The sequence below is a fragment of the Kogia breviceps genome, chromosome 10 (genome assembly GCF_026419965.1).
Source record: "Kogia breviceps isolate mKogBre1 chromosome 10, mKogBre1 haplotype 1, whole genome shotgun sequence".
Lineage (NCBI taxonomy): Eukaryota > Metazoa > Chordata > Mammalia > Artiodactyla > Physeteridae > Kogia > Kogia breviceps.
Genome location: NC_081319.1, coordinates 18,510,345 through 18,534,589, shown reverse-complemented (window position 1 = coordinate 18,534,589; position 24,245 = coordinate 18,510,345). Strand labels below are relative to the sequence as shown.

General features: G+C 44.8%; 1 protein-coding gene across 1 annotated transcript in view; it reads right to left on the bottom strand.

Moving 5' to 3' along the window:
* Positions 1-10,862: 10,862 nt before the first annotated feature.
* Positions 10,863-24,245, bottom strand: part of RYBP (RING1 and YY1 binding protein) — a 73,124-nt gene continuing 59,741 nt past the window's right edge. Inside the window, exons 3-5 of the mRNA XM_059077930.2 lie at positions 12,100-12,276; positions 11,907-12,005; positions 10,863-11,460 (exon numbers count right to left, since the gene is read on the bottom strand). Coding sequence (XP_058933913.1) covers positions 11,208-11,460; positions 11,907-12,005; positions 12,100-12,276 — 529 coding nt within the window. The 3' untranslated portion in view covers positions 10,863-11,207. The remainder of the gene's footprint in view (positions 11,461-11,906; positions 12,006-12,099; positions 12,277-24,245) is intronic.

The following is a 24,245-nucleotide window of genomic DNA, read 5'->3' as shown; positions in this document are numbered from 1 at the left end:
GCTCCCACAGAGGGCCAGGCCGGGCCCAACACGTTTGTCAAGGACAGGAGAAAATCCGAATTAAAGGGAAGAGATAGACTGGATCAGAGATATGCCTCTCGACCAGTACCCCCAGCATACGGTAATCAATACACTATAAAGCACATCGGAACTTCTGTTTACAAGTATCTGTTAATTATTAAAATTGAACCTATTTTTTCTCCCCTCCATTTAGTTGAGAAATCTCACGTTACACAGAAAGGTTAATTACAAACCGACTTCCAAGAACCCTTTGTTGGAAGCTTCTGTTTCATTTTCTCCAAGATGAATCCTTGAACTCCACATTTGGGAATGCAGACGCAGGCCAGCTTACTGAAATCGTTTCCTCATTCTAGCAGCCCCCAGCTGTAGCCAACCTCTCGGAGGGCCTGATGCAGCTGGGATTAACCAGAAACCACTTCAAACCCCGCCCCCTCCCCACACACCAAACAGTCTAAAATGTGGTTTCGTTGCTTTTTGCATTGAGACTGAAGACCACCATGTTATCCTGGTTGCAAAAGGAAGAGGGTCTCCAGTTCTGGGACCACAGTGAGAGACATACAATATCCCAGTGGCTACGTCAATTAGGTCTGTTTGCTCCTGGCCTTGGGCAAGGTAAGTGGCCTGTTGCTTGGCGGGTAATGCATACCACATGGCATTCCTCAGCCTCGAGGAAGCCGGAGAGGCCTCATTTTCCTAGCGAGAATTGGAGCGGGCAGTAGGGAGCAGGCCCCCAGCGCCAGGGCTCAGCCCTTCCCCACCATTAGCTGCGCCAGTGAGCTTCCCTGCTCACCACGACCCCTTTGCAGCCTTCCCAAATTCACTTCTCTCCAGCCGTGCCTGGAAATCTCCTTGTAGCAGGTGGGGGCGTCCCAGCCACCGCCTAGACCCTCTGCCTGGCCAGTATTGAGCCTCATCAGGTTGAGGAAGCTGTCATCTTCTCCTAGTTGGTTGAGTGTTTTCATCATGAAGGTAAAAGTTAGTTTTAAAAAGAGACCTTGAGGCTTTCGCATGAAGATGGAGCACTGTACACACACACATCATTTTGTTCCCTCTTGGCGTACCATCTAAACTAGAGTCGAGGTTTTGGTCAGCGTTTGGGGGCGGGGGGTGTTTTTTGTTTGTTTGGCTGGTTTTTTGTTTTGTTTCAGCAAAAAAACAAAAACAAAAATCCGAAAAACAAAACAAACAAAGTCTGGGAGAATGAAGAGGAGACAACAATAAGAAAAGATTTTAAGCTGGGGAATAGATGGGTAGGTGGCCACTGCCTTAAGAAAGCCAAATCTTAAGCCAAGTTGCAAAAACCACCAGTCAACCAAATCTTTCCAAAGGTCAGGAATTTGTTCCTCATGTAATTCTAGAAGTCGAGGTGAAGGGTAGGGCTGACTGAATAAGGAGAACTGGTTAAAGCTTTATAAAGAAGTGGATGGTTTCCCAGATGGGCTCGCTGGGCCCACCTCTCACTCCTGGAGGCAGGGTGCCCGCTCCTCCCCGACTCCACCCTAGAATGAAGGTTTATTCCCCCAAGAAGGTGAAGCAGACGATACATGGCTTTACCTGATGAGGACTGAGGCCCCAGACTGTTCCCGGTCAGTCTTTACTTCCACACAGGAATTCGGAAGGGTCTGCGACTCCTGAGGTGGGCAGACCTAACGACATTTACATTCAGCGTTTCCCAAAAAACAGCGCCAACCCATCCCTCAACAGATAACAAGCTCTGCTCTAGGCTTGGAGTCTCAGCCTTTCAGCCCGCCCCCTCTTCAATAGGAGACACCTGAGGAAAGCCTTTAACAGGGCGTAAAACAAGGACCTTAACAACAGAGACGACTTCTGGGAAAAAAAAGCTTTCAATCGTCATTGATTTTCTAAGAGAGATGAGAGAATATACTACAGGCATGAAATAAGAAGAGGATGTGACAAAAAGAAAATATACAGAGAAAAGCAACAACAACAAAAGGCTCTTGGAAATCAGAAACATGACAGAAGAAATGAGCTTAATAGAAGAACTGGAAGTCAAAGATGAGGTGTACTAGTTTCTGGGAGCTGCTGTAATAAAGTGCCACAAACTGGGTGGCTTAAAGCAACATAAACATATTGTCTCACAGTTCTGGAGGCTGGAAGTCCAAAATAAAGACGTTGGCGAGGGTTGGGTCTTTCTGAGGACTGTCAAGGGAGAGTCTGTGTCTTGCCTTTCTCCTCGCCTCTGCTGGTTTGCTGGCAACCTTTGGCATTTCTTGGCTTGTAAAAGCATCACTCCAATCTCTGCCTTCATTTCCACGTGGCATTCTCCCTATGTGCATGTCTGTCTCTATGTCCAAATTTCCCCTTTTATAAAGACACCTGTCATATTGGATTATGGCATATCCTACTGACCTCATTTTAACCCAATCCTCTGCAAAGACCCTATTTCCAGATAAGGCCACATTCACAGACACGGGGGTTAGGACATCCACATCTTTTGTGTGGACATAATTCAACCCATAGCATGAGGATGTTTCTAAGAAAAACAAAAACATAAAAACACAAAAGAGAAATCACAAAATTTTTCTCACCTCTTGTTATCCTTACTGTGTAGCTTCCAACCTTAAGGTGACCTCATAGGCTGAGATGACCGAGGTGCAGCTATCACATTCAAGTTCCAAGCTGAAAGCTTGAGGAATCAGGCAAAGCTCAAGGATGTTTGCCTCCCTTTCATCATTCAAGGACATTAAGGGTCTGTACTGCCTAACTGGGAGATGTTATTCTTCTTTTTTTTTTTTTTTTCTTGCGGTACGCGGGCCTCTCACCGTTGTGGCCTCTCCCGTCGCGGAGCACAGGCTCCGGATGCACAGGCCCAGCGGCCATGGCTCACGGGCCCAGCCTCTCCGCAGCATGTGGGATCCTCCCGGACCGGGGCACGAACCCACGTCCCCCGCATCGGCAGGCGGACGCTCAACCACTGCGCCACCAGGGAAGCCCGGATGTTATTGTTCTTATATTCACTTATGGTACTTCTGATCAGACAGGCCTGGGCTCAGGCTGGCTGTGTCCTTTGTGACACTGAGTGAGGGTTGTCAAGATGTAAGGACAGTTCTGTTTGTGTACGGTCCACAGCAGTGGTTTAGTGGGAGGCCAGAATCAGACTGTCATTTCCAGGGTGGGCTGACATCTGACAAATAAAGAGAAAAGCAGCTAAGCCATCTAAACAAAACTCAGGAAATAAAATGTTAAGTCTTTCAACATGACGGCGGGAGGCTGGCCACCATCCCGGCTCCTCCCACAGGGCCTGCTGCTTCTTGGGATGCAAGCTCCCGGCAGGACTGGTGGCCCTGGAGTGGAAGAGCCTGTTCTCCAGGAGAATTGTAAGGCGAAGCCAGAACCTTCCTTGTGGGGAGGAGTTGGGAAGGGGGGGAGGGTATCGGCTAGCCGCTGTCCTGGAACTGTGTCCTTTACCACGAAACAGCAGCAGAGTCAACGCTGGGCTTTGTGAGGGGGGATGACTTCATAGCGGGAGAGACCGGCTAAGAACAGAGGGAAGTTACGGGCCGGCTTTCACGTGGTTGAGTGCCAGGCTTTTTAGAGGCACTCAGGCAGGCGGCTGTGTGAGAGAAGGCCAACTGCCAGAGACTAGAAAACGCCCGTAGCAAGGCCTTGGAGCCCACGCCTCGTCATATATATTTACCGCCTTCTCCATGGCTAGGCTCTGTGCGGTTGGGAGCAGGAGAATAGCAGCCTTCCTCAAACTTTTCAGCAGAAGCACCCGTCAAGGCAGCAGAGTATACGGAGAATGTGAAATTTCCTTGAGGTCCTGCGTTTTACTGTGAAAATTCACGCTGAAGTAGTATGTCACCGCCCCACCCCCCTCACCCCCGGCTTCCGGCTTCCGGAATTGGTCTTGTGAATTTCACGCCTCCTGCGTGCCAGGCGGCCTGCCCCCGCCCCTCACTCCCCTCCAGCAGCACCAGCGTTTCCCAAGCGGCGGTGCCCGGGAGGCGGGGGGGGGGGGGGCGGGGCGCGAGGCGGGGGGCCCGGCTCAGGGGGAGCGGAGCCCACGCGGGGCCCGCCAGCCCAGCACACCTCCCTCCGGTGGCAGCCGACTCTCTTAAGCAAAATCTTCAGATGTCTGGGTCGCCGGGCGGTGGGGATTTTCGCAGGCACTGAAGTGGATGGTCCCCGTCGAGAGGCTGCCAGCATCTCACCTGCTGTCAGGAAGAAAGGCTTCTGGTGTCCAGGGAGTCAAGAACGACTCACTTAAGCAGGAGTGTGACTAAGATGAGAGAGGATTCAAGAGCACGGCTGACAGCCGGAGCAGACTGTTACATCCTCCCTGGTTAAGTGACGGTGGACAAACCCACAGGGAGGGGAGCCGGCACCCCGCCAAGGCCACGATGCTGGCACACAGATGTTCCAGGAGGATTTCCCCATCTGCAATTACAGCGCCAGAACCTTCCCTCTTCTGTGGTGGGAGTTCCGGTTTACAGCTCTCAATGGTCCTATCTCTGCAACTAATTGGTACCTGAAGGTGAGACAAGCGATCCCCTTGCAAAGCCACTGTGGTTCCAAATGTGGCCTCCATGGTGGTAAGTGGCAGACAGAGAGAAAGACAGACAGACAGATAGCTAAAGGAAATTTTTAAAAACAAGATAAGACAATCACAAACCAAAACAAACCCTTCTCATTCATTCCTGGTGTTAACATCAGTGAAGCGTTAGAATGAACGTTCTCGGGAAAAGTTTTGCTCTCCATTATTAGAAACATGGCAAAATACAAGCAACGACTGGGCCACTGGCCCATGGCCCCTTGGAGCAGAGAACAGGGTTGGAGAAGTTTACTTCAGAGGTGAGGAAAACGAGCCTGAGGAAGCTGACTTGCCCAAGGTCACCCAGTCAGGTGGAGGTGGGAGTCTCACCCACTTCTGGCTCCAAAGGTGTATCCTGTTGTTTCCAGGAATCGCACCCGTTTGGTGTTCTGCCCTGTCATCTGAGAGTCCCCGAGTTGGCAGAACCGGTGTGACAGCCTGGGCAGGTCCCGGTCCAGCCTACATGGTGGGGGCCGCTGGCCTGGCACTCAAAGCGACAGTGCTCAACATCGGCCTCCTCCTCTGGTCCCGTTGTGAACAGTGTTAAGAGTTGGTGTCGAGTATTTTGTTCTCTTCTTTCCTGACTCCTTCAAGCCTCTGAGCTGCCTTCTGCTTGGAATCCATATGGCTCCAGCCAAGTGCTCCACAACTGAACAGTTGATTCAAAACTGCCTTGTATGGGCTTCCCTGGTGGCGCAGTGGTTGGGAGTCCGCCTGCCGATGCAGGGGACACGGGTTCGTGCCCCGGTCCGGGAGGATCCCACGTGCTGCGGAGCGGCTGGGCCCGTGAGCCGTGGCCGCTGAGCCTGCGCGTCCGGAGCCTGTGCTCCGCGGCGGGAGAGGCCACAACAGTGAGAGAGGCCCGGGTACCGTAAAAAAACAAACAAACAAACAAAAATCTGCCTTGTAGGGTTCCCCAGTTGCTGTGGGTAAGGATGCCTGGAGAGCTGTGTTGAGGTTTCAGAGGCTGAACTCAGCTGAAAAACAGTACTGTGATCAATCTGTGATGCCTGGCACAAGCTCGAGGTGGGCAGAACAGGGTGGGTGGTTCAAGTCCAAAGCACCTGCAGGAACGGGCCAACTTCAGCCCGTGCCCTTGTCTCCACACACACTCTGCCCTATTCGCTGTTTTACAGAACCACGGTGGATGTGTAACCGGGCACTGGATGCCTTACAGCTGACTTCCGCCCCAGCCTTGCGGTTTATGCCTGGAGAGAAGGCAGGTTGACCAGGCAGAACACAACAGCTGGATGCCTACTTTCACTCTAGGGTCTGCCCAGACCTGAGCCCCCTCCCTTCAATCTCTCCAGACATGGCCTACGATCTTTTCTAGAAAAATCAGAGCCTTCCCTGCAGTATTCAGTGGTTCATTTCCACTGCGCTTACAGAGCCCAGGCTGCCGGGATGAAGACTGTCCTTTCCTGACAAACGTCATTAAGGGGCAGCCAGATTAGAACCTGGCTTCTCTTGATCATTAACAAACAGGACCTTGATCAAGAGTTCTTAAGCCTAACACAATGGCTCTGAAGCTTTCCTTGCTATGATGTTAAAATTTCAGAGGAGCTCTTCAGAACTGCTGGGAGGTCAAGGATGAAACACATGCAGGGCCTCCCTGACAGCCCTCTTCTCCTCGCTGCCCTTGTTTCCACGTTACAGGACAAGGCAAGCAGAGCACGGCCTGGTCACTTCCCGGCTGAAAACATCATCCTACCCTTGACCAAGATTAATTCAGCAAGAGCTTCTTACCTCGACGGTGTCACACCCTGGCCACGATATTCCTCAGCAGGGGTCTGGACATGTGGTATCAAGGCTGGGGTTTAGCTAAAGAATGAGGGAAGCAGCCTCCACCTCCCTTCTCATCTTCACAACCGGAAGGAATCCACTCTTCCTAAAAGACATTCTTGCACTTTCACTGTAGGGTCCAGCACCTTGCTGTCCACCTCCATCGGGTGTGGGAAGCAGCCTCCGTTCGCCTCAAAACGTGGTGCCAGTGCCACTGGCAGCGGGGACCCTCAAAAAGGACTCCTCGGGTATCAAGGAAAGCTGACGGGTCGGGGTACAGCCCATCACTTTATCTGAGAGCCCTGGGAAACATCAGAGACCCTGCTTGCTCCCTGCTCTTCAATCCTTCCAGATCCTTTCCAAGACTCCCGAGGAGCCAGGAGCAAAGACAAAAAAGAATGAAGTTTGCTAAGTTTTCTTTTACCAGGACAAACCCATTTTCCAATTACAGTCCTGCACCATTTATACTCTCCTCCTCTCCGTGCTAGTTCAAGTGCAGACTCAGGCCAAAGACCAGTAATCACAGATGACTCTTATGAGTGCTGTTAAGTGACTTCCACGGTCTTTGGAAGTGACTGTCTCAGCAGCAGTCTCCCTAGCCCGGGGCAATAAGCCGGCTTTGTTTGTGGGGCTTTTAGGTTTGACACTGCATTTCCTTTACATCAGAGTCACAATTTACCTAGCTGCAGTTGGCCAGAAACGGGATGCCTTCTGAGGGTTTTCAGTCATGCACTGAATTAATCATCGTTACCCATCACCTCCACTTCCTTCCTTAAATCACTGCAACCTACCTCAAAGGATGCATTTACAGACACTAGCTCGCTTTCTTCCAAAGTTCGGCCATTCTTTGGTTCCATTATATTTTCTGCTGCAGCTCTGAGCCGTGCACTGAGACACCCAAATCAACTTCAGCATCTGATAAACTCAAGTTCTTGGCCTCCTGTTCTACGGGGAATATTACACAAGTGAAAAATCTGAGTACAAAAAGTTAACTGTTTTCCTACGGGCTAAAGTCTACACGGACAAAAATAAAGATTTCAATGTAAATTTTACTATTTTATTTGTGAAAAAACTACAAGCAGAATTCATAAATAGACATTTCTATTTAAAGCAGGAAAACGATAAAGTGGCTTCTAATAACATAGTCGTGCACATGCCAGTAACAGGAATATATTAACATCTTTTATTTGCTAGACAAAGAGCAGTGTCCAATATAAATTTCCCCCAAACATTTAAGACCTGTGAATTTCTGACCAGTTCACAAAACCACCGACACTTTAGCATGAAGAAAAAAAAAACAAACCTAACAGACTGTCAGCTCTAAAGACGTTACAGAGCAGGAACTTCCAAAAGCGTTATACAAGCTGTCTTTCTGGGCAAATGAAAAATATAGCTCGTATAATACATTAACAAAAATTCACAAGGTTAAGATTATGTTTTGACGTACTTAACAAGCATTCTCTATTTGTCTCCAACGAACAAAGCTAAGGAAATAATGTAACCATCTTTACACAGTAAATTAAGGTTACAGGTCATACACAAGAACAGAACTGCTTGCGCGTTAAAAACTGTTCAGCTCCATTGTCATACTCTACATGTTGGCTCTTAAACCATTTTCGGTTACATACAAGCAAAGGTTATTATATATTCAGCAATTAATAAATTTTCAATAATTTAAGATACGGTAGCTTAAAAAAGTAGACTGAGAATGGTCTTGATAAGGCAGGTGAAACATCTTAGTGGAATTAAACTCACAGAAGCTTCTGCCAATGTTTTGAACATCCAGATTGAAACTGTAAGATTTTGACTAAAATTTTTTGTGGGCGTCAAGATGTCTTTACCTTATGATTACTGTTATTTTTTGAACTGCATGACTCAAGCAGAGCAGGTCAGATAAGCTCTGTGCGCGTGCACGCACGAGGGTGAAGGATTGTGTGGTAGTAAAACAAAGGGAAACTTGCAAGCGTAACACTGTGCTTTTGTTTGTTTTGTTTTTATAACCTGCTTACTGTGCCGCTGAATACCAAGTATTTCTGGTCCTCTTTTAATATGTATCTTTATCATCTACACTAGTGTTTTGACACACTGCCTACTAATCGTAGGGCAAACTGCAAATGCAGAGAGTTACAGGAATTCCATTTCCAGAATACATGCCTGAGGGATGTCATCAATTTCCGAAATTAAAAGCCTAAAGTACCTACCGCCTCACTACCGGAACAGAATGCACAACAGCAGCTAAAGGATGGGCCCAAGAACTTCTGATTGCCGAGAGCAGCCCCACCCACCGTGCGCTGCAGTTTCTACCAAAATGGCCATTTCTTCCTCTCACCTGTTCTAAAGCAATCCTCCCTTCCTTCACCCCTCCCCGTTCTTTAATTTATTCTTTAATTTATCACGGAGGCAAAACTGAAAAACCAAGACATTGGCGATGAATCAATTAGCAGCCTCTGAGTAGCTGGTGAACCAGCTTTTCCCACTAATCTCGGGGTCCAATCACTTTACATGAAACTAATTTTGAAAAAGTACACAGTGTTTCTGAACAAAGTGCAAACCAACACTTACTGGTTCCAAAAGCAGTGCAACCCACATGAGTTTGGTGACGTTTAAATTTTTTTAAAAAGTTAATTAAAAAACTTAGCAATTCCTTACACCTCTGGAAAATAAATATGGCTGACTAATTCACCCTCCCTGAGACCCTTAATAAAAGGAATATTAAAACTTTAGAAGGAATGTCTTTGCAATACCCCACTAATATTAAAATGTGGATTTAAAATTCATAGTCAAATCACTATGTATTCTATATCCTGATGCTTATAGAAAGCATCTGATTTCCTTTGGTTCATTAATAAATACTTTAAAAATGTATTTAAAAAGGTAAGTATAGCTTGCATCCCAGATGCAAGTAGTATTTTAAAAAGAGGGGGAACATTGTCCATGCATTTGAGAATAGGACCACAGCAACAAATGGCACTGCTTTATCATCTATACCTTTGAGAACAGAATTTAAATGATGGTACATAAGTGACTAAGGAATAGTTTTAATGTAAATGTGAAAGGAGCCTTCCTGTTGGCTACTCAAATCAAGCTGTTAATTTTTCTGTTTACTTGTTGCCTCCACAGACAGAAGTTATTTCTATTCTTAAGCAAACCAGGTTTTTCACACCAAAATGTGGTGTTTCATTACTCATCTGCTGCCCTGCCGGAAGTACCGTCAAATAAAGGAAGGTGACATCAAGTTCCCACGCTTGAAATGACTCCCAAGTCTATGAACTCTGCGGATATGAATGTAATAAGAGTCAAAGAGAAGACAGACCCTAAATCTAAACAAAGCAAAACAGAACATCTTTAAAAGGAGGAAGGGTGGATTCATATTAGAGGTCTTATTTTTTTCTCCCCCTTCTTTGGTTTGTTTTTGCAAGACAGTTTTAAAAAGAGAGTGAAAAGAATCTTTTTTAAACGAGAGTTTACTCAAGCTATCTTTATGCTGAGGAAGAAAAGGATCACAGGCCCGCAGGAAGTAGGAGCTTTCCCTGCAACTCTGGCTGCCACCACTTCAACCATGTATTCACCACTGCGTTCCTTCCCACAGCAGGGAATTGAGACGAGTCTCCCAACACTGAAAAGCTCCATGTGGGGACTGGATGTACTCGTTGATAACCTTTGTTCAGTAAAACAACAAGACTAGATTTTAAGAAAGAAAAAGAATTCTCACAACTGAATGGGTAGGGTTAAGGGAAACGAGGGGAAGTGAGGCAAACAAAGTTCCATTGAACAAAACGCCACATGCAAAGTGGAGACAGGGATTTGCTTCTTGTATGGACCAAAAATACAGGTTACACACTTTGAATCCTAAAACTAAGAGACAATTTATCAATTTACCTCAGACATGAGTAGAGGTCTGGAAAATGGATGGAATTCGAGTTACAGAATACCATATTTTCATGAATGCTTATGTAAGAACAGCAATGTTAACATGTAACCGTAATTTACACGAATACTTGGCATTCTGGAGCTAGTTTCGTTACTTTTGACTGATCAAAGCCCTCCCAACTAAACCACTTGTGATTTGTCAGTTATTCCATCGCAAATGCAGGCTATCTGGAGCAGTCTTTAATTTGAGATCACATTGTTTAAAAAATATATATTTTTCTATCGTCCAGTACTCTTTAGACAGATGAGAGAGTCAAGTTCCCACGTGGGTTGGAACATACTTCACGTAAGACTGATTTTAACTTAATTTCAGCACTTTCATAGAAGGGACTGTCCCAGATCTGTAACTGTTCAATGTTGTATTCACTTCACAGTGTATCAAGCACCAGCGTTGCCATGGATTGGTTTCAAATAACCCTTTATATATAATTTTATATTTATATATATATAGTTATATCAAAACTGATAGTACATAGTATAACTGGAAGAAAGAACTAAACTTAAAAGGATATGCTGAAAGGATGGAGTCTGTGAACACAATAAATAAAAGCTCCCTCCCCATCCCACCCCACTCCCCCCCAACAAAACAAAAACAAAAACCAGTTGTAATGTACATGGAAAATTGTGCACAGCAGATTTTTTTTTATATAAAAAGTAGATTCAGGAGCACATCCAATTATAAATGATTGTTAGGAAAATCATATAAAACAATGGAATACATAAAAGTGTCAAGAGTAATCGTCAGGGTGCGAAATTCCTTGGGGGCCAGATGCCCATGGCAAGCAGAAATTATCCTGGCAGCATCACTAAGAGGTCGATGTCCACAGAAGATTCTCCAGGGGTGCAAGCGGCATGGGCAGGTGGAGGATGTGAATTTCATACCCTGATTCATAGTTTTCACAACTCCATATGTGCAATTTCAGAAAGATTCATCATTTACTGCAGACATGTCGCCCTTTGGCGTGGAGGAACGGGAGGAACCCTTGTCTGTGCTCTCCGACCCCGAGCTGCTCTGGTTCTGCTGTTCTGACCCTGCACTGGAGGTCACTGTGGATGAGGAGGTCGAGGAGGAGCGAGTCTTTTCCTTAAAGTCTGTAATAATGACGGTGACGTTGCCCACAGTTACTGCCAACTGCTGTGCAGTGCTCCTGTCCACATTTTTCAGCCGGGGCCTGAAAGCAACACCACAGGGGAAGAACCCGTGAAATCGGCTACGGATGCAAAGGACTTCTGGCCCAACATCACCCCGCCACACACACAGACTGCATGTGTCGCTGTGGCAATGAATCTAAAACACCAGCACGGATAACAGCGCTTACTACCAAATCTGCCGTCTAAGCATAGCAAGAAACGAAACCGCCATCCGTTAGCCAAGCTTCGGACCACTGCAAAATTATGATCAATTTATCTTTCTCCTGTTTTGGACTCAGTGATATAAAAGCAGCTCATATCTATGTGCATGTATTTTGCAAGTTAACAGTCCCCCCCGCCACCAGCTCTTCACCCCACCTCTTCTAAGCCTACAAACCCACAGGCACAAAACCACCCCTGACTCTTGATTATGAGCAGGTGAATGAATGAGGGCAGCGACGTGGTATTTCACTCTAGTTTCAAATACCTTGAGGTGTGATTCGTTTCACTGGTCTTTGTTGTAGCATTTGCAGACTGTATACTGTTCGCTTCGCTAGGAGGATCTTTCAGAATATCAGACTTTGGTCTAAATGGGGAGACAGAAAAAGAGGCATTTAAAAGACATCTCTGATTCACCTGCAAAATAATATAGTACTGTACTGAGTTACCCAAGGACTTACTTTGTTTTCTTGTTGGTATTTTTCTTGGTAACACTAGGACTAATCTCTTTATCTTTCTCGGGTTTCTCTTTGTCTTGCTTTTCAACCTTCTCCTTCTTCTCCTTTTTAGGGGGCGGCGGAGTGGCATACTGTTGGGCCACTTGCTGGGCCACCAGCTGAGAATTGATCCGAGGTTTTCTAAAACAGTCAAGAAAAGATGCCTCATTATTTGCTTTTTAACTGTTTCTTTAATTGTAAAATTTTGGTCTCATAATTTTACGTATTTTATTACTGGTATCCGGCAACTCAAAGTAAATTATATGGTGTTTATTATTTCCAGATAGTATGGTTAAGTCCATAAACCTTTTCCTCTTTCAAATCCACTCTCCGTACGATCTGCCTTTAATGACATAAACACACGCGCTCACACAAACATACGCATCCCTGTGCAGTCAAGACTTTCAGCCAACAAAACATGACGCTGCTTCTGAGAGTGCTGAGAACACAACTTCTTTTGAGCTGTCAAGATTATACTGACTGGCAGCTTTCAAATACTCCTGCTGCAGAGGGTTAGGTTAATCTCATTTTATTAAATGGACACTAGTAATCCCTTGAAAAGAGAATGAAATTAGAAGTGTGACATTCACTCCTCAATCTAATTATTCCGACTTGGTCTGCTCCCCTGCTGCTCTGTGACTGGCACAGACAACACGAATCGAGCAATAAAAGGTAACTGCGGTTCATACGAGCTTCCAAGGGGGTGAAGACAAAGTCACTATAACAAAATCTTAGACAAGTGATACATTCATTGGGCCATCAACCATTATGTCTGCACCAGTCTCCAACTGACACTGGCTCTTAGCACTATTGTTTACAAATTCTAAATGGTGCCAAACGCTTCTCACAACGCATGACCATTCGAACTCAAATGGTAAAGGGAGAAAAGAAAACCTAGGCACTATTTCTATACAATATTAATTTTCAAAGACATTAGCATCTAGATCAACATTTACAATATAATAAATTCTCCAATTACAAGGTAGAAAACACATATCTAAGCGGGTCATTAATGAGGTGAAGCAACCACTTGCCATGATGTAATGATCCCCTTCAGACCCTACATCCCCCTCTGTTCCCAACGATGGAGGCACTGGCCAGAGAAAAATAACTGGACAGACAAGGTCGGCCTCATCAATGAGAGAAGAGAGCCAGTGGTGGAAGAACGGAAATGGAAAAAAATTAAAAAAAAAAAAAGCCTACGAAAAACAAAAGCTTCTTTCTTAAATAATTCCACCATTTTTTGTTGTTGTTGTTTCAAGAAAACAAACAAAAAGAGTTGCTAGGTACAGGACACGCTGGCTCCTAAGTTAAGCACAGTTACTGAAGCACCTCTTGGGAGGAGGTGTGATGTGGCGAAGAAGAAATACAGGACTAGGAGGGGACAGACACCTACTCCTTGACTTCATCAAGGCCAGCCTGCTAGGGGAAGTCACTGGGTTTGTTCTGAGTGTCTCAGTGCTGGTTCCACAATAGTGTGGCTTTGCAGAAAACACACCAACAAAGGAGCAATCCCAGAGCAAGTTTCCTATCGGTCTCCAGCAAACACAGGCCTTGGTTAGGCCTTGGTTACGGCGGCATAGGATGAAGCCCACAACGGGTACGGTCACCTCAGGCTGGACCACAAGCGGCCTCACAGGCCACTAAGCAAGGGATTCAAAGATGTGAAGTGCCCCGAGACAAAGGGAGGAAAGTACTTAATACTCTAAACCCCCGCCCCTCAAGTGAAAGGTGAAAGGTAACATTCTTTTTTCTCAGGTTCTAACAAAGGCAGCAGCAGCCATTCTAACACATTCTACTCTTTCAAAGAGGAAGTGTATCTGTTAATACTTACAGAGAAGATAATCACCACTACAAACTATTTCACAAGTACTCACAGGGGACACAAACAGACCAGCTGTCTACAGGGATTACCAAGCGGTTTAAATCAGAGTTTAAACAAACTGTCATATACTAACCAATACTCAGGTGTCAAAATGAAATAACTCAGCCAAGTGAAAACGAACTAACTAACTAAATAAAACTTTATGAAAAACTACACCTTGAGACTTTCAGTTAAGCCAGTATGTGTACTTCACTGCATGGAAGTCTGACAAGGGAGGACACCTGGACACCAGTCCAAGATCTCCTGCAACAGCGAGAAGAATCAGTGGCACGTGGCACACCAGGCGCTTGCCCAGAGAAACCACCCCAGCCCCATCACCAGGCCCGCCCGAGTTCAGGGGGCCTGTCTCACTCCAGCACGTCCCACAGAGTTCTATGGTGCCAGTCGGCACGCGCCCCGTAACTGCCAACCAGATGTACGCTCCCAAATGGCATGACCGGGTCTAATCATCCTTCTCACGATGGCGTTCAGCACAGCACCAGGTACCCAATAAAGTTACCTACTGGATGAATAAAGAACAAACGAAAACTTCAGAGAAAGACCAAGTAGGATAAGGACTGAGAAAAGGGCCCAAGCTTTGGTGATCAAGAAGTCAGCTGCTGACTTTCAGGAGAGCAAGCCACACGCCATCAGGGCTACAAAGAGCAAGGAACTACAGGATGTCAGAGGAATAATGCAGGGGCGGCCAACAGGACCCCGTTGAGAACTGTGGTGCTGAGGTAACGGACAGCCCTGCCACTGCAGAAAGGGGTCAGCAGGGTTTGAGGAGATTTCCTTGGGAACGGGAGGCTTAAATCATGTTGTACACTGAAGAGGGAGAAGAGAAAGACTGAAGGCAGGCAGAAGAGAGGGGTTAGCCATGGGGCAAAGGAGAGAAAAAGAATACAATCAAGAAAAGCGCTGGGATTGGGACTGACATGTATACACTGATGTGTAAAAAACTGATGACTAATAAGAACCTGCTGTATAAAAAAATAAATACTTTTTTTTTTTTTTTAAAGCAAAGCACTTGGAAAGGAACAGAGACACTTACTTTTTTCTGAGATGGGAGGGATGACAGGTACTGGGGGCTTATTGGCAGAACATGGCAGGGAGAGATCAGAGGAGAGATCCTGAAACGATGGACATGAGAAGTGGCGCCTGGGTTGGTGAGCAGCTGGCGCCAGCAGCAGAGCAGAGAGCTAGGGAAGGGCGGAGAGGAAAGGAAGCCACCCTCGTCTCACCAACAGCCCCTAATGGCAGGTGCTTGATGCACGATGCACCTACCAGCAGCTCTCAACCACCCGGACGCCGTGCTGACCCAAGATGGATTACCCCTTCACAGACGGCTCGCTGAGGCCATGGGCACAGCATGGGCAACAGGCCAGGTGCCTGTCTCGTACTCCTCCCGCGGACGACCACTCTCTAACATTCCAGCTGGGCAAGCAAACCCTCAGAATTCTTCAGTGCATGCACCACAATCCAGTATCTGTAGGACAGTGTACACACACACACACACACACACACACACACACACACACACACACACACGGTAACATAAGCTGCAACTCCTCAAATGCAGCACGTGTGCACAACTGCATGGATGTCCTCGCTTGTTCCTAAGAAAATGATGTCTGACTGGAATAGTGAAATAAGTGTTCCTCCTCTCTTAATGGGCAACCAAACTGAAACTTCACAAATGAAAAGGACCCAAGGCTCACTGTGATCAGATTATTACCAAGAAATATGGGATGTCTGCTAAAAGCACCTGTGTTGTTTCACAAGTACCTCTGTGTTCTCAACGTCCTCAAATAACAACCTAGTAATTCTTCCATCATCACTTGCTCCTTCGCCACAAAAAACCCTCACCAACAGGTGGGAATTCATTATTTTAATTATTAGAGTGGTTTTTTTCAAACTAGTTTCCCCAACAAATCCCATAGTCCTTCTCAGATCAGGGAACGGGGTGAGGTGGGGAAATGCACGTAATTCATTTTGAAATGGTGCAGTGCTGCTGAACACAATGCATACCTTTGGAGAAGGTGAAGAAATGAGAAGGGTCATCGGTGGGAGACCCTCCAAAGGTGCCACCCTGCCAGAACTGCTGTGGCAGCTCCTGCCATCCGTCCCCTACTTATTCCCAGGCCGGCGCACTCGGATGGCATGAGGATGGGAATGTGCCACCTCCACGGAGAGGCACGCACGCTGCACCCCAGCCAGCTGCGCTCTCCAGGTTAGATGCTGTGAACCGCCGTGATACAGCAGGCCAGGACCACCTCACAGCCATCACAGGAGAGGCACACTGCGAAGCCAGAGTCAGCACAGCATCCTCCAGAGCAGAACTGATTGTCTCTGTTTTACCAGTTAAGGAGACTGAAAACAGAAAGATCAAGAACCTTGTCTAAGGTTCACAGTAAGTGGCTAAACTGGGATTTTTTAACCCAGATCCACCTGAACTTTTCAAAGACTCCTCTTATTTATTTATTTAATTTTTGGCTGCGTTGGGTCTTCAATGCTGCACGCGGGCGTTCTCTAGTTGTGGCGAGCAGGGGCTACTCTGTTGCGGTGCGCGGGCGTTGGCTTCTCTTGTTGCGGAGCATGGGCTCTAGGCGTGCGGGCTTCAGTAGTTGTGGCACACGTGCTCAGTAGTTGTGGCTCACGGGCTCTAGAGCACAGGCTCCGTAGTTGTGGTGCACGGGCTTAGTTGCTCCTTGGCGTGTGGGATCTTCCCGGACCAGGGATCAAACCCGTGACCCCTGCGCTGGCAAGTGGATTCTTCACCACTGCGCCACCAGGGAAGTCCCCAAAGACTCCTCTTATGAAAGAACTTCAAATTAGTCTCCCCACCAGGTGTGTGTGTCAGGGGGCGGGGAGGGGGCACAGGGTACTAGGGATGGAAGATCCAGGTCAACTCAGGCTACGTTTTCAACAGATACCTGCCCAAGAATTCCAGCACTCTCGTTAGCCCCACCATCCTCACTGGGCTAAGCAGAGGACTACTTGCTTGTCCTTAAGGGGAGAGAAAAGGGCACAGGGAGAGGAGATGGCAAAGTATGTTTTCCAGTGTCCTTGAACATTTCCTGAAAGGAATGAACCGTTATCAGGATATTTAACACTGCTGATCAGTGAGAAATAGTTACTTCCCACAGATTTACACTGCTCAGTGCAGTCTTTTAAGTGTCATACAACACACTGTATATAGCTCGCTTAATGGCAGAATTTCCAGCATATTGCAGGATGTCAATTCTTTAAGATGGAGCTGAGAGTCTGGGGTTCTCCAAAATTACCTAAGTTTCCCAACTAACAAATCTTAAACAAGCAATTAACAGCTTTCCCAATACAGGGGAAAACATTAGATCGAAGAACATGGCTTATTGGCTTTTGGTGACTACACCTCAAAGCCTGTTAACCACCACCAACAAAAACAAACAAACAAACCAAAAGCCCTATTTGACCAGAAATATTATACAGTATATAACATGGGGCCTGGTTTCCTTTATAAGTATGTTTGCCAACAGAAGTTTTTTCCTATCTTCTTCAAAACTGTATTTTTTTAATAAAATATTTTTAGGCTTCTGAAAACTGTTTCATATCTTTATTGTTGCTTTTCCAATAGAGTTTACAAAGGAAAATCTGCTGTGACATTTCAGTAATAGATATCATCAGGAAATCTTGTCTATTTATTTGCATTTGAACAGCTAATATTTCAGAGAAGAGCTGATTCCATAAAGTGAAGCAAATCTTTTATCTAGGGACATCCTTAATTTTTGAAAAAGAAAAATTTCAGAGTTTGAGCACACATGAACACAAATGAGAGCAAAAAACAAGCTACCTTCCTGGATTGCTTTGGGGGAACATGGGCAAACCATATGTTTCCATCATACAACACTTTCCTTCTCCACTGTGTGCTCAGGGGAACCTGAGACCTGTGATCATTTCTCATGCGCTTTTCTGTATCTCAGCTCCCACAATGAGAAACAGGACAAAGCCATCTTCTGGTAGTTCAGGCAACAAAGAGCAATAACAAATCTTTTTTTTTTTCTTCCTTGATTATGTTCAGCTCTTCCTAAACTAACACTTGTGTGTTTTGTCCACTTATGAAACTCTATTTTCAGTTAAAATACCCTAATGGCTCTGAAATCAGACGATCAACTTTATCCATTAAAAAAGAAAAAAAAAAGTACACCTGCAACTTACAAAACATCTTTGCCAAGTTAACTGACACTGCCCTTGAGTTCTCCTGCCATCGCCTTTACCTCCCCCACCAAGCCCTTCCTTGCCTTGGCAATCTGTTGGTTGAAAAATTAGCAATTTCCAGGACTGAACTACTCTGAAAATGCCTGTCCATTTAGCTCACTCTACCAGGAGCCCACAAGTCTTTATGAGAGATCACATAATGGCTCTGTAATTAAAAGGAGACTTCTCCAACATGACCCATTTCCCCGTCCCTCCACTCAAAAGGTTATTCTACACGTGCGCATCGGACTAACTAGGATGCATCTTACCTCCCCACCAATGATTGAACTTCTGTATAACTGAGGCCCCATACACGCGCGCATACACACACACACACACACACCAGCTGGAAACACAGCAGAGTACTTTGCACAGCCATTACCGACTAAAATATTTGGAAAACGAAATAGTAGCTACAACCTCAGGGAAGCGGGTGGGCCAAATGTGTAAAATGCGTTATAAACTGCACAACTTTTTTTTCTTTGCAGAAGTACCTGTTAAAGCCATAATGAGGGTAAATAAACCTGATCTTTGTCTGCATACAACATGTATTCCAAGTTAAAAGAAGCTGCGAATCCATTTTCACTCTGGCTAATGCCTGTATTTAGCTCCAAGGCCGTGTAAGCGTTAAGATTCAGGGTCTGTCCCAGCAACACTGCCAACCACACACTACTGGCTCCTGGCTTCGGTGAGCGCAACAGAAAAGAGTAGAGAACGATTCACTCTCTGTTCGTTTTACCCACCCGCTGCTGACCCATTGTATGTTACATACCAGAGATAAAGCAGAGGAGAAATGCTGTGAACAGAACACAGAAGTCAGGATTCTGGCTCCAACATCAATGACCATGAGATCTTAAAGGATGATACAAGACTTCTTTTAAACTCTAGACATGCACAGGTAGAATAGATTTGAAGTAATTAGGCTACTTTAGGGCTCTTTCCCCTCCACCTATACTTATATTTTAACGACTACTGCCTCACTTTATCCTCAACAATTCTAAAAGGTATGTTACACAACCACCGGTATTCTCAGTTTAAAAAGAGAGAGAGGATTTACAACTACACCAGAGACAATTAGTCTGGTGGTCTTGCAGGTGTACCATGCTAGGCCGAGAGTTTTGTAGCAAAGGATTTTAATCTCATGAAAATTTCTGTACCTTTTCATATGTGATTCACTGTTACAGTACAGTTATTACTAAGAATCACCCAGGTGAGTCAATCCAGCCCAATGAAGAATAAAAGATGAGGAAATATGGCAGATAATCTAGTTTCGTAAATAAGTTCCCAGGGAGTTTCTAGGTAAGCACTTTCTTTGCCGCTATTTTAAAGGGCTGATTATCTTAAGAGACCAACGGACAAATATTCATCTGTTCAGTTATGGGATGAAACCACACAAGAGCTCCAGTCAAATTCTTCCCTGACGCAGGAAACCTAAGACCTTGTACCAGCTGTCAGTCCCAGTGACTAGGATGCTCTTTCAGCTTGCTGACTTAGGCTCAGCTCAACATGACTCAGGCCTAGCTGGCTTTGCTTTGGAGAGATGAATACTCATGGCCTTCCTTCCCCAGAGCCGCTGCTGCCACAGAGTCCGGCCACGCTACACCAGGGTAATATGAAACTTCTATGACCTTGTGACCTTCACTGCTACAATCATACACTCTGTGGCATTATTAAATTCTCTCTGCTCCCCAAATAGTATCTCTTCTTACTAAATAGTTATTTGGCCTCTCGTGTAAACACCTGTTTCCATGAAATTTCTCAAATCTTCTAGATTGAGCCACTGGGTGGCCCGAGGGGGTCTGAGTTCATCTTCTAGGTTACTCTTTCCCACCAATATATATACATCCTTGAGTCACGAGAACCACTCTGCCTTGTACCAGAAAACTAAAATTTCCCCCTTAATTCGGACTCCAACTATCAAATTAAAAAAAAAAAAGTCAAGCCATCCCCTTTATTCCACTTACCTCTCCAACCTCACCTTCACAGGTAATAGGGAGAGTACGGACTTTGGAGTTAGGACAGCCTTTGGACTTTATCCAGACTCTGCTATTGAGCTTGGGTAAATTACTCAAAATGGAAATGGGGCCACACCTAATATAACAGGGCTGAAATCAAGATTAAAGGAGGTAAAGTTCTCTTGGCTCATCATAGTACACGTACGTACACAGAACATGCAGATATTCCACAAAATAATTCCTCTTAAAAGTAATATCTACATTTCAAAGCACTAACTTTTCCAGCTGTAGATGCATCTACTATACTTCCACAGACACAGGGAGGCCAATGGAAATACTTACAAAGGAAAGAAGCTGGTAAGCTCTGCCCTACGGAAATGGTTCTAGAGACAGAAATCCCTCCCGTAGCTTAGTGTCCTAAGTTCATCATGCTGTCTGGTAGCAGCGGCAGCACTAAGGACCCTCACTGACTTCGCTGTCAGCTTTTCTGCATTACTTCAAACAGAATTTTGGTTTTGCATCTATTCCTTTTAAAAGAGAATGCCTTTAGGGCAGGCTACCGGACGTCAATTTTACAATACTATATATGGTATTGCACAAACTCACCAGATACAACTTGGTTAGAACAACTGGCTCCAAGAGAACTAACACAGGCATCCTTAACAGCAGAACCTGAAATGTTCTACTACAGATTCAAAGTTATCGTTGAATTCAAATGTCTCTTATGCTCTGAAAACAGTTACTTAAAAAGTACTTGAGCACCAGTAACTGTCGGCCCTGTAACTTTTCTGCAACTCTGGAACATATGTTCAGAAAAGTAAAAGGAGCTACAAGTGGTTGAGGCTCTTGAAAACAAAACCCTTATTTTATAAACGAAGCTGGCAGCAATGGAGAGAGAGCCTAGTCCAGGATGGTTCTCAAAGTGTGGTCCAGAGACTCCTGGGGGTATTCAAGACCCTTTGAGGAGGGTCTACAAGGCGAAAACTATTTCTATAATAATTACCTCCACAGTAATACTTGCCTTTTCGTTTTCCAAAGACTAAATGACACGTGACATCACTGCTCTGAGAGCTAATGAAATGTATGTTTGTATATTCCTGTGTTCTAAACATTGCTCAGTTTTAATTTCTGATGTGGAAAGTATCTACAGGTGTAGCCAACATGAGCAAAAGCTACTTGGGGTCCATAATAATTTTAAACGGTGCAAGAGATCCTCTGACCAAAAAGCTTGAGAGCTGCTACCCTAGGACCATGACAAATATTTTACTGTGCCAGTCTGCTGCTTCATCACAGGTAAAGAAAGAAGAGGTTTTCTTCAGAAGACAACTTTGAAAACAACTCAAACTTAAATTCTTGCTCAGCAAAACTGCAAAACAACAAACAAAAAACAACAAAAAAACCCCACCACCATGAAAAGCAGCATCACCTCCAAATGCAGCTTAAGAAAACATTTCAAAGATAAAGAAAAAATTTTAAACTTCCTAAATACAAGCAGAACTTTCAAGAACAAGGCCTTAAAGTATTTCAACCACAGACTATATACATCTGGCTTCCTTCCATTTCCTCTCCCCTGTGGTACCTAAAACAACAGAATTTCATTGTGGTCATTCAAATATTTAAAGTAAATGTCCCATAATAAAATATGCCCTTTAGATCTCTCACAGCAATTCTCCAAAAGTAAATCCACTGAAAAAGAATGGACTAGTTGACATCATGTGAAGAAAAATGTTTCCTAAATTGTTTTCAAAACAGACCTTCTTTGAAGATGGCTAACTGCATTTCTTTCTGATACCTGCCATTCCAAATTGTCAAAACAAATTTTATTCTACAGTAAAAGACTTCGGTGTTAAGACTGGAAAGGTGTTTTGCTGGCTGACGATTTCCTCTGAGCAGTGTTAGGATCGCTGCCACGCTTGAGGCAGTGTGAGAATTACAGTAGCTGCGGTATTGTGACTACAGACGTGGTGGAGACACACCTCCCCTCGCCCGCCCGCCTCCTTGAGGAGGAAAGTCCATGCAGGTGACCAAATCCCAACTCTGTGGGCCAGCACCCCTACTTCCAAAAGCCCATCTGAGTAAAGAAGCAGAGAGAGATGTAACATTCCTCGTGCTGTCTCTTGTCCTGGTTTCACCTCCGGCATTCGGGCTTATGTTTCCAAATTCATCAAACAGACTTTCCTGGTGTCTACTTTATGCCAAGGCAGGCGCTCTGCACTCTGAGTACGGGTGTATGCTTCTTTTCCAAGAAGCTGATAAAATATGACGCTTTAGATTTCAACGGCCAAGATCTCTGTTGAGGGTCCTTTGTGTTTTCTGGGCTGCTCCCTGTCACACAAGTTGGATCATAGGACTGAGCAGGCTGAGGTGGCTCAGCGCTCTCCTCTGCTTTCTGTATTTATTTTAGAACCTAACTCCATGACCTTGGATGAATTACATACTCCCTCCAGACTGCGGTTTCCTCATTGATAAAAGAGATCAGAAGAGAGTAAGTAAGCAATCTCTACGGCTCCTTCAGCTCAGATACTTGTATTCAATATTTAATAAAAACAACTAAATAGAGTTATTTGTTCTTAACATACAGGCAAGCTTGCATTAAGTACATTCTACAAACTATACTGCTGGTTTAGTGACTTTGATATGACCTCTCCCAGTCTCCCCAGAAGATATACAAAAGTACCTTATAAATCATGCAAATAATTTTAAGGATCACAAGACACTACAAATCTCTTCACAAACCATGTATCTTCAGATGCAAATAAACTTGATGATGTATCGAGTCTTTCTCCAAGAAACTATACTAAACCAATCCAATCTGCTCTGAAAATTACTTTATAGCTGTCAGAAATCCCATTTAAAATGCGCGTAACCATTTTGAAATTACAGTTCATGTCACAAAAGTGGACACCTACAAAGCACACAGGAGAATTTGTAATTCTTCAGAGGGAAAAAACCGCCCCCCAAAACACTATTTAGATAATTTAAAGAAATCCAAGATCTAACAAACCAGTTGCCCTCTTCAGGTCTTGGTTTTCTCACCTGTAAAATTAGAGGGTTGGATGGACTAAATTAAGGTAATCTTAAGGATTCCCTCAAACCTAATCCTTAAAACAAAACATATGTGCTAGAAAATAAGTGTTCTAACGAACAGGCTAGTTCACAGTCAAATTATAATGGGTTTCCTAAATCGCTGGTAGTCAAAACTTTCTAAAAGCCTATCATCACTTTGGAAGGATGTCTACTGCATGGTCTCTCAACCACAGCACTGGTGACATGTTAGACCTCGTAATTCTCTGCTGTGGGGCTGTGCTTAATGCAGTGTGGGATGATTCGCAGCATCCCTGGCCTCTACCTACCAGATGCCAGTGGTGCCCCCATCCCCAAGTTCTGACAGACACTGCCAAATACTCCCTGGGTGGCAAAATCAGTCCCAGGTGAGAAACACTGGTCTATAGAAGAATATAATATAAAGGAGTAGAAACATTTACAAACATGGGAAGGCAGCCCAGCAAAAACTAGTACTTGACCCATCAGAATTTTATCCAAATATATCTACTAAAAACATATATAATATATTCATCATTCTAACTGGTTGGGGTTATAAGAGGGTAGGATCCGGAAAGAAGAATCCTGAGAGCTTTTAATATGCTGATACTGTGCTGTTTGTTTTTAAATGAAGTTGTATGATCACTCTTCTCAAACATTTTGCAAGTTTTATTAAAGTTGTACACTGCATAGCAGAATGGAGATATACCCATCATAAGATAGATCACTTACAATGATTAAACATGATGTCTTTGGTATTTCTACATAGCTAAGCACCACACATTTGGTCAGGAACATATCATTCCCTCAAGATCTTACGTAACATTATTTTGATACGCAGAGCCTTTTCTAGGGGAAATACCCAAGGTAAAATGTAAAGCAGCTTCTGTGTATATACCACCGTAAGACCAGTCTGTCCAATCACCAAACAGACGCTTGAGGGAAGACTATCTCATGGTCTCTACACAACTATGGCTCTGACAATGTGTAAGTTATACTTTGTCAGGTGACTC